This window comes from Chironomus tepperi, unplaced genomic scaffold (assembly GCF_022539635.2).
Source record: "Chironomus tepperi strain 1889 unplaced genomic scaffold, CSIRO-AGI_Ctep_v1 contig_74, whole genome shotgun sequence".
In the NCBI taxonomy this organism is placed as follows: Eukaryota; Metazoa; Arthropoda; class Insecta; order Diptera; family Chironomidae; genus Chironomus; species Chironomus tepperi.
In genome coordinates, this window is record NW_027226196.1 from 278471 (window position 1) to 303872 (window position 25402).

General features: G+C 33.7%; 3 protein-coding genes and 1 long non-coding RNA gene across 6 annotated transcripts; 2 read left to right on the forward strand and 2 right to left on the reverse strand.

Moving 5' to 3' along the window:
- The first annotated feature begins 2103 nt into the window (after positions 1-2103).
- LOC139085624 (cuticle protein 7-like) lies at positions 2104-6054 on the forward strand. Its single transcript, XM_070633717.1, has 4 exons — positions 2104-2302; positions 2683-2820; positions 3227-3398; positions 5637-6054. The coding sequence occupies exons 1-4, from the start codon at positions 2213-2215 to the stop codon at positions 5792-5794; spliced, it is 558 nt and encodes a 185-aa protein (XP_070489818.1). The 5' UTR covers positions 2104-2212; the 3' UTR covers positions 5795-6054.
- A 2432-nt stretch (positions 6055-8486) lies between these two features.
- LOC139101122 (inosine triphosphate pyrophosphatase) lies at positions 8487-9642 on the forward strand. Of its 3 annotated transcripts, none has more exons than XM_070654000.1 (3): positions 8487-8663; positions 8860-9271; positions 9328-9642. In XM_070654000.1, the coding sequence occupies exons 2-3, from the start codon at positions 8875-8877 to the stop codon at positions 9510-9512; spliced, it is 582 nt and encodes a 193-aa protein (XP_070510101.1). In that variant the 5' UTR covers positions 8487-8663; positions 8860-8874; the 3' UTR covers positions 9513-9642. The 3 variants fall into 3 exon arrangements, with proteins under 3 accessions (XP_070510101.1, XP_070510102.1, XP_070510100.1); XM_070654001.1 differs by having other exon boundaries at positions 8487-8659; XM_070653999.1 differs by lacking the exon at positions 8487-8663 and having other exon boundaries at positions 8783-9271.
- On the reverse strand, positions 9626-11138 carry LOC139101121 (fibropellin-1-like). Its single transcript, XM_070653998.1, has 2 exons — positions 11109-11138; positions 9626-10960 (listed from the first exon to the last, which is right to left on the reverse strand). The coding sequence occupies exons 1-2, from the start codon at positions 11127-11129 to the stop codon at positions 9818-9820; spliced, it is 1164 nt and encodes a 387-aa protein (XP_070510099.1). The 5' UTR covers positions 11130-11138; the 3' UTR covers positions 9626-9817.
- Positions 11139-11545: 407 nt separating this feature from the next.
- Positions 11546-12029, reverse strand: LOC139085629 (uncharacterized). Its single transcript, XR_011543940.1, has 2 exons — positions 11915-12029; positions 11546-11851 (listed from the first exon to the last, which is right to left on the reverse strand). It is a non-coding gene; the product is annotated as an uncharacterized lncRNA (long non-coding RNA).
- Between the last annotated feature and the right edge of the window lie 13373 nt (positions 12030-25402).

The following is a 25402-nucleotide window of genomic DNA, read 5'->3' on the forward strand; positions in this document are numbered from 1 at the left end:
TATATTTTTCTTTGTCTGAGATATACCATGATTCAAAAAAGGTTTCCCACCCCAACTCTATGTCTCAAAATAAATAAACAATAGCTGATAAGTATCATAAGCATGACCCAATCGATATTGAATTAAAAATCATTTACAAATTTTTAAATGTTCGATCGAATTTATTCATTTATAAAAAATTTATATTGAAATATTTCGACAATGAACTCCAGTTTTTTTTGTTGTCTAGCCGTATAAAGATATGAAAAGAAAGATGTTGTGAGTGAGATTAGGTAAGTCACATGCAGTTCAAGCAGAAAAAAAAAATAAATTAAGATTTATTAGATTTTTATGATGTCATGCCTTAAAAAAAGAGAGGTGTAATGCTGTGAATGAGTAATCGTTAGTTCTTGTAAAAGGGACTGTGAGGCAATGAGGCAATATTGGCTTTTTGGGAATCTCTGAGCAACACAAGTCAGCGGATTCCCGAAAATTAGTCAAAATCATGGTTCCGTTAAGGCAACTTCTGATGCCGTCAAGTCAACTTTGCGTATACAACAACATAGCAGTTCCCTATTCGATCACCTTGTGCTGTCCAGCATCTATATCACTCAAATCAAGTTCAATTTCAGCAATTGACCGCCAATTCAGCCCTTTTATACCTTGTCATATCAGTAACAACGACAGCATCACAATTTCGATCAAATTCTCATTTAGCGTATTTAAATGTCCAACATAAAGGCATTCAATTAAATACGTTAACCGTTTATTGCATCATAATACACATTTTCTCACATGTTGTCTGCACATGACATAAAAGATTCCCCAACAAGGTCCATTTTACATATCATCATTGTTATTGTTATTGTTATGCCATTGAATTATGTCGAACAATAAGTAAAATGTAAAAAAATGAAATTGATATACAATCGATCGATGATAATGATGACAATTTCTATGCTCATTGTCGATTCATTTGTACTTATGCGACGATCGATTGAGATTTATATGGGACAATAAAGATGCAAAACAGATGGAAGAGTTTGGGAGGATTTGGAGGTGAATGGGGATGTGAAGCATTTTGAGATTAAGGCTATGATATGATTGCAGAATGCATTAATATTTGGATATGACATAGGATTTGTGCCTATTTGATTGCTATAATGATTTTTAAGCTACAATTCGAATTCCTGAAGAGTAAAATGATGTCCAGAATTGACAATTCCATTTGGAATTGGTCGGCTTGAGTCATAATTGCTGTCAAATTGATTCGGAATTTATGACGCAGTCATAACGGCTTATAGACAGTGTTCATTGCCTTTCCTACGTCGTGTACTTAATTTAGATGCATTATCAAACTCATATCTAGCCCAAAATACATTATTGTATCAAAATCTATTAAAATCACCAAGATATCCGGATCAACAAAGACTTAATTCCAATCCACAGCTAATTCCTATCAGCACTTAATTCCAAAATCCAACATCTCATTAGAAACTCCCTAAAGCAATCAATAAAAATTATTAAAAAATCTTTTTCCGCAAAAATTGAGTCATAGAACTAGATCACTGTATCATACAGCCGCAGGGATAAATCGCAACTGACGCACAGACAAAGCACAGCATCATTTGCGGAAAAATCGCTAAGAAAAGATAAAGCGCAATAAAAAGAATTACATTCAAGCTATTATTCAAATTCACACACAATATTATAGCCTATAATAAAGCGCCACAAACAGCACCATTGACCTCTTCATTGTGGCTTGTTCTATCCCTTCCCCAAAAATATTCAACATACTTTTTTATGCTCAAAAAAAAAACTTTTTTTTTCCTTCTGTTTGAGCTTTTTTTTCCCTTTAACCAGCTCCCGCACAAATACAGATCAATAAAGCAACAGCAACAGAAGTAGCAAAATTCCATACAATCACGAAACTTTTTTCTTTCATTATTTTTTTTTCACAGTGTGCAATTACGGTCGATTGTTTGTTATTCTCATTCGACTCTCTCGTGATGTTATTGTTGTGTGTAAACCACCCAGACTTTTTCAACCACACAACAGTGCTTTATATCCAAAAAAAAATATAACTCAAGTAGCTAGACATTTTTCATATATAAACTTAACATAAGATTCGATAGAGAATAGTACAAGTCAGAAGTTCAATCGACAAACATCCAAAAAAATATTTAATTTTCTTAAAAAATTCTTTAAGTCAAAAATTTAAAAAAGTTTAAAAATGGCAGCAAAATTCATTGTTTTCGTTACATTGGCTGTGTCATGTGTTATGGCATTCCCAGGATATAACCAACATGCTGTTGACTACTATGTGAGTTTAGTGTGGTGCTGAAAGTTATCTGAATATCGTTTGGATTAAGTTGTGATGTTAAAGTTTGGTTTTTTGTGAATTTTAAAAATTTAATGTCAAAAAATGCAAAAAAATCAAAATTTAATTACGATGCTGACCAAAGTCATCAAATTTTGAAAAACTTCAAAATAAATCTCAAAAGTTTCAAAATTTGTTAATTTTTAAAATTTTTGGTCATTTTAATTTCGAATTTTCGACATTAATTTCGAAAATTTTCGACATCAATTTCGAAGTTTTCGAAATTCCATGACGATAGTCTGCCACGATATTTAGACATCCTTAAGCTACCAACTATTAAACTGTGGAAAAAACCTAATAATTTCCGTGTTAAATCTCAACAGGATCATCCAAGATACTCATTCAACTATGGAGTCACTGACCATCATACAGGAGATATCAAGCACCAAAGCGAAGTTCGTGATGGAGGTGTTGTAAAGGGACAATACTCACTCGTCGAACCTGATGGTTCAATCAGAACTGTAAGTATTAAGAAGAGCTTAAAATTGAGTTGGATTTGATATGAGAAAGTTGATGTAAAGCTACGAATTTAAGGAGATTAAGCATTTGAAGATGGAAATTAAGTTCTGGTTTGATTATTGGTTTGAATTTTAATAGATAAAGAGTTCCTTTAGAGTTCAAAATAAGTTTGAAACATGAAATTCATAAATTTTCATTCAAATGCACAACAAGCAGAGAAATGCGCTTTGGATCAGATCTTGCTTAGCATTCTTAATCCTTCAATATTGGCAATTCTCTTACAAATCAAGTTAATTTTCAAAAATTCAATAATTTCCATCTTTAATCCTAATCAAAATCCTTAAAAATGCTTTTAAGCACAAAATGCCATCATTTCCACAAAATTCTAACCTCAAAACTCATCCTCAGGTTGACTACACAGCCGATGACGTCAACGGATTTAACGCCGTCGTCACAAAGACCGGACCATCAGTTCACGCAACAAAAGTTGTCGCTCCAGTTCATGCCGTTGCACCAATTGTTCACAAACAAGTCATTGCTCCAGTTGCAGCACCAGTTGTCTACAAATCAGCACCACTCGGTAAGCAATTTCTCATCGCATTTCAATTAAGTTTTTGTGTTTCTTCAATGTCAATCGCGCAAGTGATGATTTTAAAGCAAATTGTAATGAATTTAATGGAGCATTGTGATGTAGACATCATGTAATGATGTTTTGCGATTTGCTATAGTTTTTCATGTTGCAAGGTAGATTGTTGTGCAAATAAATTAATAAGTCAAGCTTTAATTAAAAAAGATCATCCAGAATTAGACTAAATTGAACGTCATTAAAGGCATTTATGAGGCTATAATGCTGAAAGTTCAAAGAAGTTCCTGCAGTAAATCAACATTTTAATGTAGTTCATTTATTTTAAGTACTCGATATTCTAAAGCTACTTAAAGTTAATTGTAATAAATCTTATGGGCAGACGTAAAAGGAAGCTTGACATTTTGAACTGACTATGTCAATAAATCATCCTGCACTTTTTTATGTTCGTGATGTGTGTTTTTGTTTTGATGATCTGACAAAAACATCTGTTTGAACTACTGTATAGTGGATGTATTTTTGGATAGTTTGTTTTGTGCTGATTTTGATGAAAGACAGGGTTGGATGCCTTGTGAGTCAAAGTTGACTAGAATTCGCTCCAATTTGCTAAATAATTGATTGAAATTAGAAAGGAATTCTTTTCTGCTGGCACTTGCGAAGTATAAAATTTCATGCAAATTTCAATCGGTTCCTTTCAAACTCAGTTTGGGTTCGACCTCTTAGGTTTAAATGTTAGACTATAAATGAAGATATATAGCTTAGTAATTAGAAGAGTCATTTGGAAGTTGAGCTTAATTTAACTAAATTCGACAGTTTAGACTAGGATCGATTCCTAAGAATGTTTAAATTCAGAATTCAGTCAAGACATTTTGAGACAATATGTCAATTTTGCTGGTAATCTCCCAGAAATAGTATGTTTTCGAATAACTGATCTAGAGTGAGATTCGAACCCACGTCTTGCAAATTGCATCACTTGTTCCTGCCTCTGAGCTATCGAAGAATGCTCATCAATAATGGCCAATTCTCATATTTAAATTGTACACTTTCTGTATTCTTGAAATGTAGCAGACATCCATTGGCTTGATGATGAAAAGCCTGAGCAAGAGAACCATTCAAACATAGCTTTATGTATACAAGGGTTCGTCAAATACTCCAGGTCCTGCAACCTTTGACGATCTATAAGATTCAATCAAAAACTGCAGAGCTGTACTTCTAAAATGCAGAAAATGCAAGCTTTCGATTCTTGACCGAGAGTTTCATTATTACAGAGATCCCGCAAATCTAGCTTTAGTTCCATCAAAACCCATTCAATCCCACCTCTGTCTTCAATTATTAATGACTATGTAAATAAAAGAATCTCCCACGTTTCAGTTAACGATTTATTATAGAATTTATGTACTTTAAAATATAGCCTATTACACACCGTCGAGTATGAATACATGTGGTCCAATGACAAATTCACAATTGTATTCAAATTAAATGATTTTCTCGCGGCAGATACAGCTGAAGCTGTACAGAGACTATACTTTATAAAGAATTTTCACTTTTATTGTCCATTGTCTGTCTATCTTATTCGATGATTTTTAATTCTTTTAATTCATCTTATTCAGCATGTCATGACTGTTGACTGTATAACATAATTGCCGCGACCTCAAGCCATAAGAACCTTCCGCAGTCAGCGGATGTATTTTTTCTTTCTATTTGCTATTGTCAGATAAAGCTTATTTTAAATGTGGATAGCTTGTGGCTATTTGGGTATGCTGAGCATATGTCTTAGGTGAGGCAGTGATTGACATGTGCTTTATGTTGGGGCACTTCCTAAATAATTGACACAAAAGGTGTGAAATTGTCTTTAAATTCCAAGGACTTTTGGAACTGCTAGACTATCTGGAGCTGCAAAATGATTAAATCCTAGAAGATTAAATTTAAATCCTGAGATTAAAAATTAAATCCTAGGATTAAAAATAAAACTTTACCATTTAAAGTTCAAAATCAACTCCTGACACTTCCAACAGCCTCAATCCATTGAATATCCACAACAAACAATAAACCCCTTTAGTCAAATCACGAACAAGTCAAAACAAGAGCAATTGCAACAATCCGCAATCCACAAAACGTGATCAGCCACGCAAAAAGCTGATGAACTTTTTTAAGTCAAACAGTCATTAACATTAATATTTTCGTGCTTCTGTCCTTTAACTATTTCATTACATTTTTAAATATTTTTCATTACAGTCGCCAAAACAGCTCATTATGCTCATCACGCACCAGCAGCATTGAACGCTTACGATTATGCTGATTATGGACATTATGACAATGGACATTATGATGCTGGACACTATGACAATGGTCAATATGAAGCTTCACATTATGAAAATGGACATTACTATTAAATGAATACTCAATTAACACCTGGAGATGACTAAGCTGACTCTCAATCTACCGTGTACATAATAAACATGTGGCATCATTTTGTTTCTCTCATCAATTTTATCATCAATTACATTTAATTTAATAATATTATTTTATGTCAAATTTTGTACGAAATAAGAAGAATTACAAACAAACATGATTGTGTTAAGCATAAAAAAACAACAAAATTGTTATAAAAATAAAGATGAAATGAAGAAAAAAAAAGAAAATATTTTGAGACATAACATGAAAAATGTGTGGTGTATTTAGTGCTTATTTATGGCTCTTTGAACAGGAATAACAAAAGTTTTGATTGCAGTTTGGGTGAGGAATTGGAGGAAAAACACCAACAAACAGCAGTACCATTAGATAAGCAAATTAATTCACAAAAATGATACAACTATTCCAAGACTTTAAAACATTTTCTGCTGATTATTGGGATTTGAACCCATGTAACTTGATCTTTGAAGACCAATACCCTTTTAGACATTTCTAAATTATTGGCAATTTAGAGTTTTTAAGCAATTTAAACAGTTTCGGTTATTAATTAAACAAGAAATTGTCAAATGAATGCCTGACTGATCTTAATTCGCCCGGGCGACATTCTGAAGCAAAATTTTATCATTCACTGTCAAAATTGATCAAAAACAGTCATTGTTACACCTTAATGACTTTTGGTTTTAATATATAGGGTCATAAATAAGGGAGCGTTCACTTATTACATTACAAAATAAGGAACTTAATTCGAAATTGAGACTATTTCTCCTACTCCTTCCCCCTGAACGTAACTAGTGAACTACCATCAAAGAACATTAAGGAAAGATTTAAATTAAACTTAAGGCAGATCTAATAAATGATTACCTAAATTCAGAAGTCGATTCCAAATTGAATTCACCACAGCTCGCTAAGAACCAATTGAAATTTGTATGAAATTGTATACTTCACAAGTACTTGCAGAATAATAATTCAATGCAAATTTGAATAGCTTTTCAGCGAATTATTGATTTTATTTTCTGCAGACACTTGTGAAGTATACAATTTCATATAAATTTCAATCAGTTTTTAGCTAACTAGAGCAAATTCAAGTCGACTTTGACTTCTGAGTCTGAAATTTAATAGCTTTTGCATGATTCCTGAATAGCACAAGTCGGTTAATCTATCCAAAATCTTACACCAGGATGGTGTGACTGTGGCATTGTTCGGATTGAAACAGAATCCGGAACTAAGTCTGAGTCCCACCACCCTAGACGATTTTTGATCGAGTAACCGATGATTGTCATTCGAGATTCTGTATATTTCACATCCATTACATGCCTACTTACATCCATCACATAATTATCATCTCAAAAAAATATCACAGCATGTACCAGAAATTGTATAAAATGCGCCTTTACCCACCCAATTAAAAGTGTTCCACAATACAATTTTTTTTCTCACCAATTGACTTACATTCCCACTTTAATGAATACTAGATCCATTCATTCATTCATATGATGATGAATTAGTAGTGCAAATGATACAAATAAACAAACGTTCAATTACGAAATTACGAAAACAGCACCAGAAGAGGTAAGTAAACATTATTCACATGGTAAGTAAGCATAAATTATGTGCATTCATCTGCAAACCTTTTCTTCCATCATCTTCTTTCTTTCACTTGGTTCCATGCAACTGACAGCATTTAATAACAAACATTGGTTGTATAATGTAACAAATTATTTAATTGGATGTGAATTAATTAAGATGTGCTTAGATCTTTATTTACTCAATTTCATATGTGGGGCAATAAATTACACAGCATTTAACGAAATTTATGATAAATGATCAGAAAAAAGCTTCCGATTAGGAGTTAATGCTGTAGATGATCTTAACATTCAATTATTTTATTAAGTGATGAGTTTTGTGATTTATTTTACAGGTGTAATGCAGGTACAGATGCCAACTAAGAGGAGCTGTGGATCATAATTGAGTTGTACGACCAGCGAAGATGCATATTGAACATGATAGAGAGAAAAAGTCAAAAAAAATTATTGCAAAAATTTTAAAAACATTAGCTTTGTTTGCACTTTATAGAGCACAATTCGAAATCATTTTTTGAGATTCGAACTCGATTTAATTTGTCTTTTCCTAATCATTTGAATTTTTCATTCAATTCCATTTGATTAATTTAGAATTAAACTATTATGCATCTTGAGCGACATAACATCGTAATAATGTTGTATTGAAACGTCAAAAAGTAGCAATTTTGTCCATGCAGCTTGTATAAGAAGAGCTTGTATAAGAACAAGCGAAATATAAGATTGTCAACATATGGTAATAAAAGATTCTCAAGCGAAACTCATTGGTCGAAAGAATTCATAATGAGTCGCAATGGAAGTCCACATAGCTTCCAAATGGCTACTAAATGGGGTCCCATGTCATCGGTGACCATGATTCATCTATCAGTTTGGCTGGTCTTGAGTTATAATTTCTAACATATATTTTCCACTTATTGATATACATTGTCAAGTAACCGAAAATAAAGCTGTATGCAAAGGCTATTCATTCTACACAATTTTGCTTCTTTCTTCTGATTGACTAGCAACGCCATCTAACGGTTGCTGAGAAATTTAAAAAAATTATCCATGTTTTTTGAAAATGGGATTTGAATGACACTTTGTCCAACAATATCTTGTTCTTACTGCTAGTTTATTTCTCGTGGACGTCCAAAGAACTTTTAGAAGGAAGCTGTCGACAAAGATAGTATTGCACTTGGTATCGGAAATTGGTAAATGGATAGAATCAGCTTCTGGCGACTCCTGTTTGAAGTCATTGATCACAACTGATCTGTACGACCAGCAAATTAAGTAAGTAAGTATGTAAGACATTGAATAATCTCATTAAATTATTACATTTGATATAAAGTATGAAACTGTTAGAAACTTCAAATCTAATTCTGCGCTTAGTGCACATCCCTTCCAAAACTACTCTACCCATACTTAATACTTGTTATTGTTTACAACCACAACAACTCAAGTGCTTAAATTTAATTTTCTAATTTTCTAAGTAAAATAACAATTAAATGATGTCCAGGACACTGACATTCGTAACAGGAAATGCAAAGAAGTTAGAGGAAATCAAAGCAATTCTAGGACATGCGTTCCCATACAAAGTTGACAGCATTAAAATTGATTTGCCGGAATTGCAAGGTGAAGTTGATGAAATAATTATTGAAAAGGCAAAAGAAGCAGCTAGACGAGTTAAAGGACCAGTTGTTGTTGAGGATACTTGTTTATGCTTTAATGCACTCAATGGCTTACCTGGACCATACATAAGATCATTCCTTGAGAAGCTTGGACCTGAGAATCTTTACAAATTACTTGCTGGATTTGAAGACAAGTCAGCTAAGGCCGTTTGCACAATGGGATTTGCTAGAGATGAGAATTCTGATGTTGTTTTGTTTCAAGGAGTTACGGATGGTAAGTTGTTTGGTCTATAAAGTTTAATTCCAATAATTAACAAGCTTTTCTTACAGGAATCATTGTAGAACCACGTGGGCCACGAGATTTTGGATGGGATCCAATTTTCCAGCCTCTAGGTTATGACCAAACTTACGCAGAACTCCCAAAAGCAACTAAGAATGAAATCTCTCATCGATTCCGTGCTGTTGATAAGTTACGTGACTATTTCAATCCATCAAAGTCTGAAAATGAAGTATGACGAGTATTAGATGAAGGTTGACTTAGAAAATGTTGTTATTAAGACCAAATTGTTGAATTTAGATCAGTTAAATTCCCTTTGAACTTGATTTTGTAATAAATTTAAATGGCATCTTTGATGTAAACATTGATGTTTATTGGTTATGTACTTATAAATTACTGAACTAAATTTTGCTGAATACAATTTCTGATTTAGCAATACTTGAGCTGAGACCGAAGGATCCAGAAGCTATTCATGCGAATTGTCAATTGGTTCCATAATTATCTTCAGTAAAGGAACACTTTGGAAACGCCAATACATTAAAATCACTCATCTCCACTCCTATACTTCTCATCAAAATCATAATCCAATTCAGGATACATGGAATGCTTAAAAATTTGTTTCAAATTCACTCCACATTCAGGTCGATTAGCATTAGCACAAATGTTATCAGTATCAACAAGTCTTGGACATTCCATAAATGGATTGTATCTATTGATTTCCTCACAGTAACATTCAATCTTTCCTTCATAAACTTCACAACTTGCTTGATATCCACAGAATGGTAGGCATGGATTTTCTGTACATTCTCCAGTTATGCAGACATACGTTTTGGGGCAGTCTGTGTCACTTTTGCATCTGCTACAATTTGGCGGACTTGAGATGTAGCCAGGAAGGCATGAACAGTTCCGATTATTGTTGAAATAAGTGCAAGTTGAGTATGGTCCACATGGATTTGGTGTGCATTCTTGTTCTGATATTTCAAATTGATTCAAATCACATTTGACTGTTGGATCTCCTGAATATCCATCACTGCAAACACAAGATCCATTTCCACTACAATACGCATTAATTCCACATACTGATCCACACAATCCTGTAAGTTTTGCTGCCAATTCTTCCACAGACACCAATTTATCTTCTGGTATCTCCACTCGACATCCATAATTAGCTTCTGGAAAATATCCAGTGTCACATGAGCATCGAGCTCTTTGATGACCTCCACTTCTACATTTCGAATGTAGTCCACATGGATTCGGATCACATGGATCCACACATTCATTGAAGTCACAATTTTCATTCCAAAAGCAGTCATCGTCAGTATAACAATCAATAAATGTACAATTCGGTGGTCTACCTCTAAATGTCGGTAAACACAAGCAATAAGAGTCATCTACAGACGTGGCATTCACAAACTTTGAGTATGGTCCGCAAAGAAATTCATCATATGGATCTCCATCGTAATCTTCATAGCAAATGTCAAAAGGATCTCCTGAAAATCCAGGTTCGCATGAACAATAAGCACCATGATTCATTGGTATACATGTTGCATTAGCACCACAACTTCCAACACAAGGGTCACTGCAGATCTGTGCATTACAAGATTTATCGTAAGGGCAGTCACTGTCTGTTGTGCATTGGTTGACGTAGGTGTCGATTATTGATATTAAAAAGATGATCAGCAGTGTCTAAAAGGAATGGTAGTCAAGATGAGTCAATGGCTTAATCAGATTGTATATTTTGTAGAGCTTAAGCATGTAAATCAAGCCTTGTAGTCAGCTGTGACATCAATAACATTGATTCCGAACATCAACAAAATATTAAAATTATATTTACCAACAATAACAATCTTATCATTTCACTTTCGATACTGGAACTAAACTAAATGTGTATTATGTAGACTTGTCGGAGAAGAATCAACAATACGGAACAATACCTAAATAATTAGCACTATGCTGTTTATTTTTTATAGAAAATTTGCTCTAAAAATCTGAATTAAAGTTGATTTATGAAGTATTGAGTAGCTAAGTAATTTAAAGACATTATAGAGTGCTACAGATTCAACCTGAGCATCCAATTTTGCGACATAGCGATGAATTGGTGTTCCTGGAAGAGCTCGGAGTTGACTATTCCATACATTATTCGAGTTGAGTACGAGTTATTGAGTTTGGAACTCTAGTTCATAACTTGAGTACTTTTGGAATTGATTCTTAGCTTCCATAGCTCATCCAGACCATCAGCATCCACAAAACACTAATAAAAGACTCCAGCAATTCCAAAATATCCACAAAATTTAATTCATATCAAAAAATATCACAAAATTACAGCAAATTACTTTCAACCAACTCAAAAATCTCATAACATTTCTCAAATGGATTTCCAGTAAATCCATCCTTACAGATACAGTAAGCACCATGATACAATGGAGTGCAGATAGAGTTTTCAGCACAACTTCCAGCACATGGATCGTCACAAATTCTATTTATACATGCTTGATCTGTTGAACAGTCATCGTCGAGATTGCAGCGTGTGATGGTTGCCGGGAGGATTTCCGTAGCAAGTGCTGAGATGATAAGAAGCTGAAATGTCAAAAAGTCATTAAAGTTGGTTCCAATTCACAAAAAAATATCAAGCATACCTACCGCAAAAAATAGTCTGTTCATATTGCTGTCTGTAATGAAGCTATACTAACAGTGACAAGACATTTTATATATATTTTACGACGACTTATTTGCAGTCATTGATCATCAATTAGTATGAATTTATAAGAAGTTCTGCTAACAAAAAAGTCATCGGCTTGTGACATTTTTTCAATGTTGTCATTGTGTCCGCTACAATAGAATTCTTTATTGGATAGTCTCGTGCTGAACTTGTAAATATTTATTGACATTGGGCACTTCCTAATGTGATCTAGTGATTTTTGTCTCATGATTATTTGGGTATTTTAAGATTGAGATTGTTTTGTTGATGGTTATAGGATTGATGAATCTGGATGTTTTGAATTTTGTGGAGATTGAATGGATGTTTGGACTGATATAAGCGTCAGAGAATGATTGTCTGGTTAATTCAAGTCAATTAAGTTGCTTCTAGTAGACTTTGAGTAAGGTTGCCAGAGGATTTTCGCAAAATTCGATTAGTTGAAAAATCTAAACATTTTGAGGCTTTGTCGGAACACAGCAGCAATGTGTAAAGTACAGCAGCGTTCCGGCAAAAATACAGCAGATGGCCGCCCTAAATTTGAGTCGAATCCGATTTGAGATGTGTTTGGCTCACTTGGATAGCGGAAGTCAATGATAACGACGTCTAACAGTATTAAGCGACATCTAATCGAGACCATGGATCACAATTGAAATGTAAAGTCAGGGAAGCAAGTAAGTAAGCACGACAAACCTTAAGTTTACTTTATGTAGAATCAATCTAAGCTTGTATCATAGAAATAGAGCTCAAAATAAAGTGGCTTACTAACTTCCTTGGCTAGGACGCACGAGGGCCCATTGTCGCTTCTGAAGTAGTTACCTTAAGGACTGGGGCGTCACTTGACCTTCTGTAAACATGGTCTGCCCATCTCAAGCGATTCGCACGTAGTACTGTCATTAATTGAGTCAACTCAAATTGTCTCCGACAGTGACAACTTCCAGCTCTGACTTGAGATACTTTAAGCACTTCTTGGTAGTAAACATAAATTGGTGCTTTTCTTCAAGAAAACATAACAATTCAATCTAGAACCAAATCTTAAGTTTAACTGTCGATTTCTTGAAGCTTAGCACAAAATTAATATTGTCCATAAACTTAAAGCTTTAAACCAAATCTAGTCGAAACTTGCAACTTCCCATTAATCTCAAAGTTTCCTAAGAAATCTCCTTTACCGACTTCAAGTCAAGCATTCAACAACAAACCCACTTAAACCTTTTCTCATCAACTTCATGCAACAAGCATGATCAACAAGCAACAAGCATCTTCACACTCAAGCAAGCAAGAAATCAACATCAAGCAACTCATGCTGAATTCACGCAAAAAACTCAAAATCTCCAGCATACACAATGAATTTGCGGATTCATCATCATACTCATCTCATATTGACTGTATATTAATGACTAAATTTGAAAGCATTAACACATCACATGCTGTAAATTGATTTACGAATCTAATAAATCATCTGCAAAACATATTCCGATTTAATTAGTTCCATTTAATTGTTAGCAATTGTAATGAAGATCCTAGATCCGTTTCAAGAGCATCAATTAGCTTCATTGGCAAACCTTTTATGACATTCAATAAATAAATGAAGTTTTCAACTGATTTATTGCTAATTGGATATACGTTTAGCACCTCTGAAATTGAGAATTGTGTAGATCGTCAGATTAGGGATTTATAATAATGGAATATATTTTAATTAAATGTGAAGTCATAAGAACTTTATTCAGTCACACATCAGTTAAGATACTCATTTTAGATTTTATAACAAAATTTGCATGTTCTTCGGAATTTCCGCATTAACAACAAAAATATTGTCAGCATTACTATTCGAATATGGTAAAGAGTTTATCGTGAGTTAGGGATCTTATATATGGTATGAACTAATTATATCGATGAGACACACGAATGGTTGAGGTGAGGCAAAGGAAATGACAAATAAAGTGCGTTTCTGGATGTTTGTTATATAATAAATACAGTTGAATAATCTGCTTTAAGTCAAAGCTCGAAAATAACTCGGATTTTGTTTAGAAAAATAGAGTCAATTCGATTACAAGCTCTGATTTAAGTAGTATATTGCCTGTAGGAACTATTCCGTATATACTTAGCGCATTAGCAACTCATTAGTGAGGAAATTGAAGGTTTTGGGTTCTGTCATTACTTATGATGTTGTAGGTAACTGGAATCTGAGATGTTTAGGTGGATCTGGGGACTGGAAGCAATGTGTTGGTGAATCTGGTGGCTGGGAGTAATGTTTAGGTTGGTTTGAGAATCTGGGAGCAATATGTAGGTGAACCTGCAAATACAAAAGTCAGGCCACCGTGACCGAGTGGTTAAGCAACTGAAAATCTATAAAATAATCTGTTCTATAGATATGGGTTCGATTCCCATCAAATACCCTCATCATTCCGATTAATCAATCTAAAATCCGCCATCATGCAGAGATAACTCTGGTATGCTGTCAGAATTAAACTGAATTCAACACCAAGCTCAATTGTTGGTTTTATCAAGGAAATAGGAGATTTGTAGAGAATTTGGGATGGTACAACAGATCATCGATCGCAAAACTGTTGCTATTATCAAACCCAACAATATATTCTATTCTATTCCAGAATCAAGCTAATTTTAGGACACTGTCGATAGAGATGGCAATGCACTTAGCATCGGTAGTTAGTAGACAGTAGCCATCGATGGAGGCAGCTTCAGATACATTCTAAGAGAGGCAATGGATCACAATTGATTTGTACGGTCAGCAAAATCCGTAAGTAAGTAAGTAAATACTTAATATTCAAGAAAGCTTAAATAAAATTTCAGCCTTCCTAATAGCAAAATGTGATTTTTCCAGTCGTTTTCAGTTCCAATTCTCCAAAATTCTATTCACATCACCTTCATCATATTCCGGCCATCTCGTCGCCAAACATTTCAAACAACTAAGCACTAAATGCCCTTGAAAGTGAATTTTAAAAATGAAAGCGTGATCAGCAGATAATCACATAAGAACTTCATATTATACTCAATTTGTGATTCATCAAAAACATAGAGTCAATAAAGAGGTGTTGCTGGTAAATTGAATGTCAAAGAGACAAATTTTGGACTTAATTATTAATCTTCAATCGACTCTCGATTTTATTTCCTATTTTTAAAAACTATCCAGCCCCAATATCCAGCAATGTTTGCAAATATTTTTCTATAAATCGTGTTGTGACTTGACTTTGGTCATAGCATATTGTAGCTTAGTCATTCGATGTACTTTAAATATGAAGGTAACTAATTGCAAATTAATTATTTTTTATTGGATATGAGAAAACATCAATTAACCTTTCATCCTGATGATTTGCTCAAGTAGCATTTACTTTTACTTTTTAAATAATTTAAATTGACAAAAAACATAATTTTGCAAGGTTTTTTGAAAGATTGACAAGAATTATGTTGAGTATTGAGGTAGTTGGAGGAGATATTTCATGAAAGGTTATTAAGGATGATAATAGTTGATGACATATTGTCTTTAATAAGCTGAAATTCTGGCAAAATAAGTAAAATTCTGACAGAAATCCGACAAATTTCAATCAAAATCCAGTAAAGTTCTGTCCAAAATCCGGCAAAGTTCGAATAAAATTGACAAAATTTTGTCACAAATCCGGTGAAATCCTGTCAAAAAATTCAAACAGACAAATTCTATTTATACAGTCAAATTTTTATTAGAATTCGGTAAAATACCAAATCCTGCCATACTCTGGTAAAGTTCTGGAAATCCAAACAAATTTTGTAAATTATCCAACAAAATTCTGTCACAAATTTGAAAAATCTTCCAAAAACTGATCATCATTAACATTTAGTCATAAAACTGACCGAATTCTTTCGAAAATCGGTCAAAATTTCGACCGGTAAAATTCTGTCCCAACAAATTATTCATGGTAGTAGCCAAGTGGATGTTATATTGCATCCAATTGACAATTTTCATGTTAGCTGCCATAGAAATCTGGGAAAGTTTGTTAAAAGTCGGTCAAAATTCCGACAAATTTGTATAAAAAATCTATTCAAAACTGCAAAAGTCTTGCCAAATACCTGAACATTTACTGTCAAAGAACCATCAAAATAAGTCACAAACTTCCTTAGAATTCTGTCAAAATTCATTCAAATTCAGCACACAAACTTCAAATTCATCTTCAATCCCTTCCCACCTACAATCACATAAACGCCAACTAATTATTGTTATTATTATGAAGACATTGCCATACTTGAAATCTTAAACCTTTCATCAACTCAACAAAATCCACTTTTAAAATATATGAGTAGCTATTAATACTGAAACTCTCGTCCGTCTTCACATCGCTTTGTGTAATGTCTTTCAATACTTTACGATTCACATGCACCTTACGTCGTAAAAGATGTCTTGTGTTTTTATTACATGCGTTGTCCTATCATCACATCAATACGACATTCAATGCCCTACATCGGATATACGTCTGTCATGGACTCTCGGTTCTTCATTCAATACTTTATTTACCTTTTTTTTGTGAGCGATAAATTTATTCATGTTGACCTTTTGTGGAGAGCGAACTATATCCATATTCAATTGGAAGTAACAAACACCACATGTATAACTTGAGTTGGATCTGGTGGATGTGACAGGGGAATGGAATTGTGTTGTGATTGTGGTATTGGAAAAAAATTGTAGAGACGGTCAAAAAACTCATGGATCGAAGCTTTTGATGGACAGAATTGCAATTCGGAGTGGAAATTAGCATTGCATTTGGTATTGGCAATTGGCAGCGGAAGCCGGCGATAGAACCTGTTATACGCGTGATCTGAGGAAGGCCATGGATCACAGTTGATCTGTATCAGTAAGTAAGTAGTGGAAATTAACAAGTTGTAGCCAGCGATAGAGCCAGTTTCAGGTGTTATCTGAGTGAGGCTTATGAGAGGCTATGGACCATTATTGATCTGTATGGCCAGCACAGTACAATTTTTCTGGGGTATTCAGCATTCCTCACGCCTTATGAGATTCAACAGCTTTAAGACTAACTGCAATCCAGCGAACGAACCAGCTTCAAACACTATCCGAAGAAGGCTAAGAGTCACAATCGATCTAGATCAGTAGAGGCCAAACTTTTATGCTGCACGACAAACCTTGGTGGGAAACCTCGATAAAACCTGATTCGGCATATGGTTTATGGCATTTCACTAATATGTCGCGGTACCAAGTCTGTACAACACTGATATAGATAGTCAGCAAGACCCTAGAACCTCACTAGTCTACGCCTCAATCAGGATACTGAATTCCAGTCCCCAAAACCCTAAAACAGTGGCACCAACTATGAACAACACCAAGTAAGTCCAGTTCCCTTGCTATTTACAATTTACAACCCAAGACATGAATAAATCACGAACTTTTTTTTTTGTACACACATCAGAAATTATGCAGTTCCACGCATAATCTTTTAAAAGTTTTCTGTAAAAAGTAAGTTGACATGTGTAAATGAACTCACAAACGCTGCCTTTTTTTCAGTGCCTTTAAAATTATTGAACAAGCCCAAATTTGTGATGCATTTAAAGAGCAATAAAAAATAAAATGTAGATTAATTGCTGTGGCAGGTGCAATTATCATGGAATTTCGGACAATCAAGATTGTATAAAGAATTAACACATGCACATGGCAGTTCCAATTTCAAACAAAAATCTGTTTTTTTTGTGAAAATTCTCGCAATTTGTCATTCACGCACGTAATTGATATGGCATTTTTATTGGCTGTGCTGTGCTGCTGACGATTATCGAAAAAAAAAATAAGTATTTCATTGAATATAGCAAGCATATCATCGCGGTCGTAGCACGCAAAAAAAAGTATCAATTTTGCGCAAGTGACAAATGGCTATCTATGCATTCACATGTCAAATATAAATCAATTTAAACATCAAGACACATTCGTCATGTAAGTCTTGATCATATTGCAGCTCCTCAACAATCTGCTGCTAATTTTTTCACACGATTAGACCTTAATCATTAATTTACTGTGTGCTGCATACTAATGTTGCTTCTTGCAAAGGCACTGTACGTTTTGTCATCTCCAGTCACTGACTCCAGTCATTGACATAATCTTTCTTAATTTTCGGAGCTGCTTCTGTGCTGATTATCATATTTTAATGAGCAGTGACTAAGTAATGAGATGAATATTTATGCAGTAGGATGATTTATTGGCGGCAAGAACAGACGAACGCAATGTGTTGGATTTGCTGCAAAATTTTGCATGCTGGATTTATCAGATGATACGTGATTATGTTCTCGCAACAGTGTAGTCATCAATTAAATGCCTTAAAATTCTGTGTTATTTAAATAGAAAGGAAAAGTAAAAGGAAAAGTTAACACGCAAGGTGTGTGAGTTAATGGATGCGCAATAAATCAGTTAATTATGAGAAGAAGAACGAAATTAAAGGAGATTATGTCTGCACATAATTCGTGACCATAGTACAATTTGATGCCAAATTGACACGATTCCATGCAGAAGGTAAGAAATCAGTAGGAGAAATGGGAATCTAACCTTGAACCTTACCTGAGTTTACGTGAAAGGATATAGTTGTAAGTTTCCTGGTTTCTGCTGATTCACTCTTTGGTCAGCTTAAAGATGCTGCATCATATTGGACAGTGGATTCGTTAACATCCAGATAAGTCAAGAAATACCGTAAGCCTAGTTGAAAAATGCCAATTTGATTTCCGAAAACGGATAATTTGTACAAACTTAATGATTAAGTCAACAACATAATCTGATCGATAGCCTTTTTTAGTAACTTAAGCTCCTAATTGGAGCATTGTTAAGGAAAGAAATGTCTAACCTCTTATTGCTTCATAATTATGAAGGATTAAAGTGTTGTTAATTGCTATCTTTCGAAATAAAGAGCTGCAAGTTTGGATATTGTCTATTATTGATTCCATCTTCACTTTTACAGCTTAGTCGTTGTTCAAACCCTTCTCATTCTGCTATTTCATCAAGATGAAGCAGTGTTGTTCCATTTTGTGCCGCGCTACACATGTTTGCTATAAAAACTTCTTGAAAAATGCTATGGACAGCATGTGATGTGCAGTTTTGGTGATGGCTGACGAAAAAAAACTTGGACAGCACTACCATAGAGCATAACCTTTTCTATCAGTGTTCCAAAATATCCAAATGCCCCTGGAAAAACCTTAGCACATGACATGACTAAATCAGAACGTCATTAAACCCAAAAAACCCAACATACGCATGAGCACTTCCGAAAAACTTCATAATAAGATTAATTACACTCAATAAAATCCTCACAGCAGTCTACATAATTTCAAAATTCAACGAATTTGCACTTAACTAATACTCAAAGCTGTTTTTCCCATGAGCATTAATACCGGCTTTCTAATCACAATTATAAATCTGTCAAATCTCACTAATCGGATGATATCACACCTTAGTTTCCCTGCAAACTTAAAAACAATATTTCATGACGATGAAATTCGCATAAAATTTATTATTATGTCATTAATAGTCAACTGAAAGCGACTCATTTAAACTCGTCTCTAAAACAGCACGCATAATTTTCTACTAAAATTAAAAATATATTTTTAGAAATGCAACGGATTTGAAATTCCAATGATATGACTTAATTTTCTTTTTGTGGCTAGCTAGTCTCATAATCTATAAGGTGTACTTTAGTGTGAGATCCGTTTAAGATTACTTTCGTCAGCGACAGCTATTGTGATGAGAGATTTATGGAGCAGGGGTTTTGGTGGGTGCGCATGCTTTTGTTTGGAACTTCTATGGTGACATTCCGTGAATTAGGAAGGCATAAGGCTTCAATAGAGCTGAAAATTAGGCTCCAGGCTGATTTGACTCTGGTTTAGTCCGGATTACATCAAATTTAACTTGAAACTGGAGTCTTGTTGGCTTGGTGTCGGATTTTCGGCCATCTCTCTATCATGAGGCTTTCCAAGGAAACTTCTCGGTTCTATTCTATTCATTATGGTAATTTTGTCGCTTCCTTTCTTCAAAATTATTGACCCAATAATGCCTAAGGTTCCAATTTCGTATTAGTATCATACATTAAGCAGTTGAAGTATCCAAACTTCTAAAAAGGCACAAATTTGAAGATGACAGGATTCGAATCGACGACCGATTTGAATTGCTTCATCAATTTCTAACCAAGTGTATTTGGTATTACACCACAGATTGTTTTTATTGCACTGATTGAGTCCTGGCCAAAGTCAATAGACCTCTGTTCTCTGAAATGATATAAATTAGTGTTGTCCAAACCAGACTTGCAAAACAGGTACCTGTGACGTGTAAAAAAATTACAAATTCTTGATAATTTCTATGGTTTTGTAGAAAAAAACATATAAATTATCAAGAATTTGTTCGGTTTTAGCCTGTCACATGTGCCTGTCGTATGTGGTCTCGATCGTGGCTTACCACCAAACCACAACAAAGTTTAAATAACACTGATTTACACTCTACATCAAAGGCCATTGACATCAATTTATGAACAAATCATCTTGTCCATTTTATAGCAATTCTCTCACAGATCCCAAACCCCTGTACACACAAAAAAAATATTCACGTATAAAAAATTTTAATTCAAAGCTATCACAAAACAATTTAATTTAACATCTAATAGCTCATTAATTAAATGTGAACAGCTATTTATAGGGAGCATTGCAGATTGATTACCTTTTTTTTTCGTTTAAATCACTGTTCATTCATTATTGACTTACTTAATAAAAACACAAAAAAGGAGTGTGTAGCAACTTAGTTGCTTTAATTCACATTATTTTCGACATTTTTGTGCTGTTCTTCTAGACATTTTGCCATATGCCAAAAGAAGATATGCAGCAGCTAATAAGCATCATCATGTAGTACATCAGTCTCAATATGTCAGTAATTTGTAACTTACCGTATGATTGAAAATAAAAAAAACTTAATTTTTATTAATTTTTTTTCGCTGTCTTACTCAACATTCTTCAATAATAATAGACAAGACTTGAATATGTTGCAAGATTTGAAGCATAAAGAAAAGTTTTGTTTGATAAATTAATTTGTGTAGCATTTGGAGGAGTCGTTGATGGATGACGTCATATAAGAAATTGAGAAATGGAAAATGAATTTTAACGTATTTTAGGAATTTGAATTTTAACGGGTTTTAATTTTTTGAATGTTCTAAAATTTTAGTACAAAATGTAAACAAAGTGAGATTGTGAAATTAAGAGTGATTTCTGAATATTCAGCGACTTTTGTGCTGATCTGCATCAAGAACAAGGTTCATCATAGCGTCTGCTGTCAATAGAAACTGTATTACAGCTGTTTTTCCAGCAATAGAGTTATTTTCAAATGAAAACTGATCTGAATATCCAGCGAAGTAACTAACAAACTATCCAGAGCTCTCAAACAGCCTCTAAGCTGCTAAACATCACTAACAAACGACCACCGTTTAGGGAATTGCATCAAAGAGAACCTGAAGGCTAATTAAACTGGCATGTAAAGAATCCTTGTGCTTTATGACTGACTATTATAAACTACTTAATTACTGTTAATTGCTCAACTATGCAGAATTTATTTTTCTATTTATAAAAATTTTCGTAATCGCCACAAGCAAGTTTATTGAACTATCTTAGATACATTAACAGCAGCCAGTTGTGGTCTTGAAGGTCTGGCCGATCTGCTTTATTAACTTCAACTTCTCACTTTTTTTTATGTCCGATCTTGGATCATTTCTCATATATCTTTTTATGTTGATCATAAAAAAAACGAGCAGAATGAAATCCATACATAATCAGAGCAGCAACAGGCGTAAAAAGTTGTTAATTTTTTAATAAAACAAAGGGAAAATGTGACTGAATAATAAATTGGAAGTGATACAAGGCATTTATTTAACATGATATACTTTTTTTCATTAATAGCATGATGCCGAGAGACACATGTTTTGGTGCTGTCGTCAAGGTGCGAGATTGGAGCTTCCTAAGAGCTTAATAGAAGTCAACATGAAAAGAGAAATGCAGTCAATAGGGCGGCTCTAGGTCGACGGTTTACGGTGTGACATGAGGACACCCTGACGGTCACATGATGCCTGATTCTGGCAGAAAATGAAACTAGTCCAGTTATTCACTAAAAATTCACCACTTTATAGCTCTAAACCCAAAACCGTCTCAGCATCGTCGTACCAAACAATTGAATATACACCGATCAAGATTCCATATTCATACTTGATTCATACCAGCATCAAGCAATAAATCATCTCCAAAACAGCAAAAACCTAAAGCGATGTCAATGATGCAACTTATGATAACAAACTTATCACATAAAAACAATCATGTTCGCAACATTAAGATCGATTTCAACATTGTACCAAACATGACCTTTGTCAGCATACTCAAAATGCGCACAGCAGTCATAAAGATTTTTTTATTATTTAATCTCATCTTGAAATTCAACTACTTTCCCTTTTTCCTTCTCAATTTTTTAAGTTTAAGATCCCATTTAATGCACATATATTGTCTCTACATGATCGTACACAAAAGGCACAGATTCAATTGATGATCTTCTTGCTGAAATTTAATAAAATGTCATGCCTTAAAGTGAAAAAAGGCAGCATTGACTGGGAATTTTATGAAAATAATTACGGTTCATCTTGACAGCAAGTAATGAAGCGCATCAGACATGATGATTGAATGTGAGAATTGAGCTTGTGGACGGTGCATTTTGATTATTGAGGACGATCCGAAGGCGATTATGAAATTTCGTGAGACATAAGATTATATACCAAAAAAATCCCATCACATTGTGCCTCAGAGTCCAAATATTTTGAGGCACAACATTCGCACTATTCAGACGAAAATGTCAAAGATCATGTATAATTTATTTATTTATGCAGACATGCGATTTGTTAAACCCTACATAAATGCGAATTAAAAAAAGTATTATTTAAGTCATGATTGTTGTGCAATCGATCGGCGCTGGCTGGTGCTATTTGAAGCTACAGGTACCGTAATTTACTGTCGATGGCATGTACAATAGCTTAGAAACTTTCTCTATCTCCTTCGGTACTTATTTTGTGTGTTCAATTTAGCTGCTTTGCTTCCTAAAACCCTTTTGTGGATATTTGGTGTAGAAATGGGAATAATGGAAGCAGTTTTTCGGGTTTGTGAGGTTAAATGTCAAATTGTGGAACGAATGACCTTTCCTACATTCCAGACAGTACTCTCAACTTCCAATGATTAAGAACGTGCCTTAACCAAGTAGATTTTAAAACTTTAAAGTTTGAGAACTATAAAAACGAACCCCGAAAAATGCGCTTTATGTTCCCACCTCCAATAACTCCCTTACTTGTTAATTTCATTACATCAGTTATAAAACAATCTAATATTCAATTGAAATTGCATGTCGATGCCATCGAAATAGACACAAAAATATTTTCTCTCCTTTTATGCTGTATCTACCGGGCTTCATCATAAATTTCTTTCTTTAAAATATTCATTTAAAGCCCTTCAAGACAGTCACGTCTTTAATTTTGTCCATATTATTAGAAAAATCCACTTAATTTTAGTTACTGTCCGTATTAATCTCTTCCATAGGAAATGAAAAGCACAGCATCACGGTTATGTGATTAAAAATAATGCACAGCAGCAATAGTTAAGAGAGAAAATAAGAGCAAAACATGAAGAAAAAGAAGAAAAGGCAATAACTGAGAAGCTGCAAATCAAGAATGGCAAGATGCAGCAAATTATCGGGTCATTGCCAAGTTTAAATAGTTAAAACTGAGAGAGTAGAAAAATAAAAACTTTCAAAGAATTCTGTGGCTGTGTAGACGTTTAAGGAAATATTTATCGATGTATTAGGAGTGATCGGGCGTGCTTCAATGCACTTGGCATGAGAATTATAAAAGCAAATAAACAATTAAAGGAATATTATGGTAAGTTGGGAATTGATGGCTGATGCGCATTTTAGGAAAGTTGAAATTCTGATATAAAAAGTTTAAAATTTGATTGAAAAAGTTCAAAAATTGAACATAAAATTCGAAATTTGCTTAAAAACTTCATAAATTAATCAGAAAAGTTCAAAGTTTGATTTAAAATAATTCAAAAGTTCAAAATTGATCAAAGAAGTTCAAAATTTAATTTAAAAAGTTCAAATATGGATCAATAAAGATCAAAAAAGTTAAAACGTTGTTCAAAAATTCAAATTTTGATCAAAAAGTTCAAAAATTGATTGAAGAAGTTTAAAATTTGATTAAAAAGTTCAAAACTTGATTTAAAAAATTCAAAAATTGATCTTAAAGTTCATAATTTGAACAAAAATTCAGATTTGATCAAAAAAGTTCAAAATTTGATCAAAATCAGATCAAAACTTAATTTATTCTCATCCCGTTCCACAGCACCGCAACATTAATTCTCAACAAGCTGACAACAATCAAGATACAATATAAAATGCATAACATTACGAATTGTAAATTGCAGCCAATGTGTAACAACATTGAGAATTCATGAGTGATTGTTGTCCTTCATTCATCCAAAAGTCTTCTTTTAATTGAACAAAGCCATGTACAGCATAGCATATTTAACAGTATACGACATAAATATTAATTCGCATTTTATACAAACATGGACAGACAATTCATATTGCTCAATGTGTTCTAAGGAATAATAAACATGATTAATAGCTGCAATTGAAGCTTGATTTTGAAATTGTTTTGCAGATTGGCACTTGCGATTGTCGAGGAAATGCTGAAATTCCGAAAATTTTCTAAATTCTTTTGAGACTTTATCCAGACAGATTTATCTGAGAATATTTATTTTATTTTCTTTTGTAGGAGTTCTTGTCGATTTTTGTCTGGAATTTTCCATTTAAGCACATTCATGTGTGGTTTTAAAATTTCTTGAGGCTTTATTTGTTGCAGGCCGACTTTGTAATAAATTAAATTAAGACTCAATGTGGGACTTTTTTTATTATTGAAATTCTTTGAAAAATTCCTACTGTTCTTTATTTTATGGATTTTATGTCTCATTATTTTTGTAGATTATGCTTGACTTTTTAAAACTAAGGATTAATTCTGTTTGTGTTAAGGTATTGAGTTGAGTAACTTTAAGTTTAAGCATCAGAAATGACTCATTTTAATGTTGTCGACAGTAAATAACTTTAATTCCATTCTAAAGAGTCTCACTCGATTCTAAAGAGTCTCATTCGATCCTAAAGAGTCTCGTTCGATCCTAAAGAGTCTCGTTCGATCCTAAAGAGTCTCATTCGATCCTAAAGAGTCTCATTCGATCCTAAAGAGTCTCATTCGATCCTAAAGAGTCTCATTCGATCCTAAAGAGTCTCATTCGATCCTAAAGAGTCTCATTCGATCCTAAAGAGTCTCATTCGATCCTAAAGATAGGAGTTGTTTGATAGTGTTGGTGAACAGAAAATTGTTAAATTCATAAATTAG

Excerpts from the sequence above, each read along its gene's own strand:
- LOC139101122 (XM_070654000.1), top strand. The coding sequence starts at position 8,875 with ATGATGTCCAGGACACTGACATTCGTAACAGGAAATGCAAAGAAGTTA. Across the intron at positions 9,272-9,327 it reads GTTTCAAGGAGTTACGGATG|GAATCATTGTAGAACCACGT; the intron begins GTAAGTTGTTTG and ends CTTTTCTTACAG.
- LOC139085624 (XM_070633717.1), top strand. The coding sequence starts at position 2,213 with ATGGCAGCAAAATTCATTGTTTTCGTTACATTGGCTGTGTCATGTGTT. Across the intron at positions 2,303-2,682 it reads AACATGCTGTTGACTACTAT|GATCATCCAAGATACTCATT; the intron begins GTGAGTTTAGTG and ends AAATCTCAACAG. Across the intron at positions 2,821-3,226 it reads CTGATGGTTCAATCAGAACT|GTTGACTACACAGCCGATGA; the intron begins GTAAGTATTAAG and ends ACTCATCCTCAG.
- LOC139101121 (XM_070653998.1), bottom strand. The coding sequence starts at position 11,129 with ATGATAAGATTGTTATTGTTG. Across the intron at positions 10,961-11,108 it reads TGATAAGATTGTTATTGTTG|ACACTGCTGATCATCTTTTT; the intron begins GTAAATATAATT and ends CATTCCTTTTAG.